At 42.9% G+C, this 5638-nt stretch overlaps 1 protein-coding gene across 1 annotated transcript in view; it reads right to left on the reverse strand.

Annotated features, from left to right (window-relative positions):
- ZFP37 (ZFP37 zinc finger protein) overlaps positions 1–5638 on the reverse strand; it is a 24979-nt gene that overhangs the window by 12238 nt on the left and 7103 nt on the right. The window contains exon 2 of the mRNA XM_023510563.1: positions 2521–2747. Within this exon, the coding sequence (XP_023366331.1) occupies positions 2521–2747 (227 nt within the window). The remainder of the gene's footprint in view (positions 1–2520; positions 2748–5638) is intronic.

The raw sequence follows: 5638 nt of genomic DNA on the forward strand, positions 1-5638 counted from the left end.
TTTTTTTTTTTTCAGTTGTAGTTGTCATTGTTTAGCAGACCTCAGCCGGGTTTGAATCCACCAGCCCCAGTGTATGTGGCTGATGCCCTATCCACTGAGCTACAGGCAATGAGCCAGTTTGCATCCATTTTAAAATATTAAACACAGATACGTGGGAGGCTGAGGCAAGAGAATCACCTACGCCCAGGAGTTGGAGGTTGCTGTGAACGTTATGACACCACAGCACTCTACCGAGGGCAATAGGGTAAGACTCTGTCTCTACAAAAGAAGATATGTATATATATTAAACATACCAGGCACAGTGGCTTGCATCTGTAATCCTAGCACTGTAGGAGCCTGAGGTGGGTGAATTGCTTGAGATCTGGAGTTTGAGACCAGCCTGGACAAAAGGGAGACCTTGTCTCTACTAAAAATAGAAAAACTTGGCTCAGTGCCCATAGCTCAGTGAGTAGGGCGCCAGCCACATACACAGAGGCTGGCAGGTTCGAAGCTGGCCAGGGCCTGCTGAACAACAATGATAAGTGCAACCAAGCAATAGCCCGGTGTTGTGCCAGGTGCCTGTAGTCCCAGCTACTCGGGATGCTGAGGCAAGAGACACTCTGTTTAATAATAATAATAATAATAAAATAATAAATAAATAGAAAAAAATAGAAAAACTGAGGCAAGAGCATTGCTTGAGCCCAAAAAGTGGAGGTTGCTATGATGCACTCTACCCAGGGCAACAGCTTGAGACTGTCACACACACACACACACACAAAAGTTTTCTTTTCTCTCAGCTAAGGCCAGTTTCTCCATTTGTGCTCTTGATCCCATCCCCAACTGCCTTTCCAACAACTTCACTCCTGCAATTACCTCTTTCTCTTTTGTAACATCTATTTCTCCCTTTCTATTGGATTCTTCCTTGTAGTATACAAAGTTGCCTTAACATCACTGAGCTGGATAAAACCCTCTCCTGATTTCACATCCTATCCAATGTCCAATTCTCTGCTTCCTTTACCAGCAAAATTCCTTATAAGTGTTGTCTATACTTGCTGTTTCCACTTCATCATCTCCCTTTTTTCAACTCACTCCAGTAGGATTTAACTCCCATCCCTCCACTGAAGGAGCTCTAATCAATCAAAATAATAACCATTGAGCTACATCTTTGCAAAGTCAAACACTAGGCCATTTTTTTGGTGGCAATTGTCATGTCGTTTAGCAGGCCTATGCCAGGTTCGAACCTGCCAGCCCCAGTGTCTGTGGCCGGCACCCTAACTACTGAGCTATGGGCGCCTAGCCAATGATCCTTTTTCTTGAAACACTCTTTCTTCAGATCTCTGCATGGTTGCCTCCTTATCATGACACCTCAACCTGTCATTTCCTGAGAAAGGCTTTCCATGACTAACCTGCTTACCCTCTCTACCTTCAATTTATCTCTACCAAATTATCCTCTTTTACTTTGTAGCCCTTAGGAGTGCCTAGAATTATTTTATCAGTTTATATTTTTATTGTCTCGTTCCTATTTCTAGAATGTAAAGACATTGAGGGAGGGATGCTGGCTCTGTTTTTTTATTGTAACACCAATGTTTAAAACACTCCCTGGCATAAACAGTTGCTCATCTTAAAGTCTGCCTGTTTCCACTAGTTTCCAATCACTAACACCCAAATACTCCTCAATCACTAACCTTCAAAAACCTCCCCCAATTCTGGAATGTACAAGTTCCCAATTATCATTCTCCACAGAACAATTATTAGCTTCCACAGACCTCCAATCACTGACTCCTATGGAACCCTCAATCACTAAGTCCTGCAATTCCCCCAAATTCCTGACCCTGTCAGGTTCCTAGTCACAAAATCATAGAGGATATATAATCATTATTGCTGCTAATCACCTCATCACTGTAAGCAGTTATGACTTCTGGACACCCGCTAATCATTGACCTGCATAAACCCCCAATTACCTTTCTCTCCAAATGACATCATCTATCACCCACAGAAACACCTCAACATTTACTCTCCACACTCCACCATCCACATCCGGTACTGATCCCCAGATTTTTCCATTACCATTGGCAGCAGCTAATCCCTGACTCTCAAAGATGTTGCCAATCAAATTTCCACAAACATCACCATCACTGAGACTCTTCAACAATCCCGTCTATAACCATCACAGGCATCCATCGAATCACGGACCCCCACAAATCTTCCCAATCTCTCACACATCACAAAGGGACCACTTCTGATCCTCATAACCTTTCAAACCCCGACTTTCAGTGACTGACAGAAGCCCCCCCCCCATCACTGTCGATGCAGATCCCTCAAGACACGGGGTTCCTAAAACTAAAACCCTGACCCCAAACACTTTCTCCCATCACCACCCCACAAATCCCACAGAACACTGACCTCCCAAAAGACCCTCTAGCATCGACTCCGCCAATTTCCAAACACCCATCGTCACAGATTGCAATAACCCTCCAATCACTGCCCCCTCTTTAGACCATCTTTGACAGCCAAACCATCCCGCTCCATCAGAGTCCTCACCGCGGCGCTGGCCTCGGGCTCGGACAAAGCCATTTCCAGTGGATGTCTGGCCTCTTCGGCCGTTCCCGCACTTCTCCTCCGGTCTATGGTCTCCGGCTTTGTCAGAATCTGGCCGCCGCTGGAGACCGATATGGCGGCTACCCGGAGAGCGGCCTCCGCTGATCCAGCCGCAGCGATGGCGGCACCCTTGGGTAATGGCCCTGGGCGCGGCCATCTTGGCAGAGACCCTAGCCGTACAGCGCAAACCACTGGCCTTGGAGATCAGCAGAGAGAAGCGGGGGGAAGAGGCGAGAGCGGTACTTGGAGGATCCTGGAGCGGTGGATGCGAGAGGGTGGAAACCCAGGTGGGTTACTTAGTGCAGGAAAGCCCTGGGACCCACAACCCATCCCTGGCGTTTAGACTTTTGCCCCGCAATGAGATTGTTTACAGAACTTGGAATTGCTTTGCAGAGTAAATCCGTGCAGCCAGGAATCGCAATGCCTAGTGCGGATTCCAGAATGCTGGGATGAGAGAAATTGGAGAAAGGGAAAAAACCTGATCAAGCAGATATCGTTTTGCAGGGAGAAGATATTAATCTTTGAGATATATGATTAAATCCTTGCATTTATGGTATAAGAAAAATGAGAAAAAATCTGAAAGGGAGGGTTAAGTGAGCACAGCACTCCCCAGCGCAAGCCTCGATTTGGTGGAGATATTTGAGCAGAAATAATTTCTCAAAGTGCTATTTCATGTGTTAACTGCATTCATTGAGCAATCATTTGTTGAATATTTATACAATTGTTGCAGGTTGGTGTATGTTGTGCTAGGTACTGGGGAAAGAGTGGAGATTTCATGCTCAGCCTTCCTTCCCTGCTGTAATTGGCAGAGAGGTGGTGAAGTTATCCCAAATATGTTGTTCCTTGTTCCAGAGTCAAAAACACCCTACTTGGCACCTTCCACTTGGATGAATAAAGGAGTAATTATTCCTCAGTCAGTAGAGGATGCATCTGCTGTCTTTGACCTCTAAATCTTTTATTTGAATATAATTTTCAGTGCTTCTTCACTGAGCTCATAAGAAAGACTCCCTTAGATTGCATATCCTCTGGGCAGTGTCTGCTTAATTTCCCTACTCTACTACTGAATTTTTTTCCTAACTTCTTTTGTTCCTCAAATCACCTTTATATGTTTCCTATGTATTCAAAAACAATTCCAACAATGTTTTTTTCCTATTCTCTGACATAAACTCTAAGACCTAGCAAAGTATGTTGTAAATATTGTTATAAACAGGATTCTATCTCTCCTTTTTGACATCCCCTTTCTTTGAGTGCCATAGGAAACTGTGATTTGAGGGGATATCACTCACATGCTTAGATCCCAAATCAGGTGATGTTAATAAAAGAGGAGATTTTCCTGGGTGGCCCTGATCTAAAAATCAACTGAGTCTTTAAATGGGATTGGACCCTTCTTAAAGTCAGAGATTCCAAATGTGGGAGGACTTGTGACAGAAGCCACATGGGTGCTGAGAGTGGATTTTTGGTTTACAACTAGCAAAACAAGAACCTCTGTCCTACAACTGCAGAGAAATGATTTCTGCTGACAATATAAGAGAACTTGGAAGCATATCTTTCTCCAGTGGAGAAAGATGGTAAATTAGGATACAGCCCAACCCACATCCTGATTCCAGCTTTGTGAAACATTGAGCAAAGAACCCTACTGTACTAGTCAGTGTTCTCCACAGAAACAGAGCAAGTGGGATATATAGATGTATGAGGCAATTTATTATGTGAATTGGCTCATTTGATTATGAAGGCTGAGAAGTGCCATCATGTTCTATCTGAAAGGTGAAAAACTGGGAAAACAGATGGTATAAATCAGTCTAAATCTGAAGTTCAGAGGTGGCCAGTAAGGGAGGGCAGGTGTAAGTCCCAGAATCCATTAGCCCTAAACCAGGAGTTACTATGTTAGAGGCAGGAGAAGATGAATGTCCTGGCTCAAGCAAAGACAGAATTCACCTATCCTCTACACTTTTGTTCTGTCAGGCCTTCAATAGATGGGATGATACCCACTCCACATCCTATGTAGGGGGATGAGAGCTGATCTTCTTTATTCAGTGGGCTTGTTCAAATGCTAATCTATTTCCAGAAACACCCTCATAGACACACCCAGAAATAATATTTTGCTAGTTATCTGAGCATCCCATTGCCCAGACAAGTTGACACATAAAATTCCATCACACCAACTACACTATGCCATGGGTAGACACCCAATTTATAGGAACTGAGATTGAAATTTTGTATTATTTTAATCAAGTAACAGTGGTTGATAATTTGTTATGCAGCCCTAGAAAACAAGGACTTGGTGAATATTGAAAATACTTTCTAAATTAAGATTCCCTTTCATCTACTCAGGATGCAGCCCCTTTCTTTTAGTTCTGACATAATATTTTTTGATCCTCATTTTTCTGGGTAGGAGCAATTACTTCATCTCCTTCCCAGAGATAGTCTTGACTTTTCCTTGTTCATGATATTACAGTTCTGATCAAATCCCAAACTTACATTTTTAAAAAATAGCTATTTCTTCTTTTCTCACAGATCAGAGGAAGGAGAGGCAGGCTGATTTCTCAAGGCTTTTCTTTAACACCAGTATTGCCTCAGAAATTCAAACAAATTCCAACATATTTAGAAACAAAATTCTGTTCTAAATCTTTAAATAGTCTTCCGAGCTAACTTGATTCTAGTAACTGACCGTCTCCAGACAACTTCTGAAGAAGGAGGTAGTGGTGTTTATCAGAGAAAGAACTGGGTGGAGACCTTAAAGAGGTAGGGTAAGGGTATGTCCCTGCATGGAAGACGAAAAGAAAAGGAAGAAGGAAGCAGGACAAAGGAGACTGATGACAACAGGGCATGGGATGGTGACCAGGAATTTTTCAGTTTACTAAAGAGGTGCCACCACTTCTTCTTTTTTTTCTTTTTCTTTTTCTTCTTTTTTTTTTTCTTTTTTTTTTTATTGAATGGTAACTATGTATATTAATGCCCTTCTAGGGTACAGTGTGGGGTTTTCACATGCAATCCGAAATACTTCCATCAAACTGGTCAACACAGCCTTCATGTCATTTTCTCAGTTATTGTTTTAAAACAT

The sequence above is a fragment of the Otolemur garnettii genome, unplaced genomic scaffold, assembly GCF_000181295.1.
Source record: "Otolemur garnettii isolate 467f Iridium unplaced genomic scaffold, OtoGar3 scaffold00014, whole genome shotgun sequence".
In the NCBI taxonomy this organism is placed as follows: domain Eukaryota; kingdom Metazoa; phylum Chordata; class Mammalia; order Primates; family Galagidae; genus Otolemur; species Otolemur garnettii.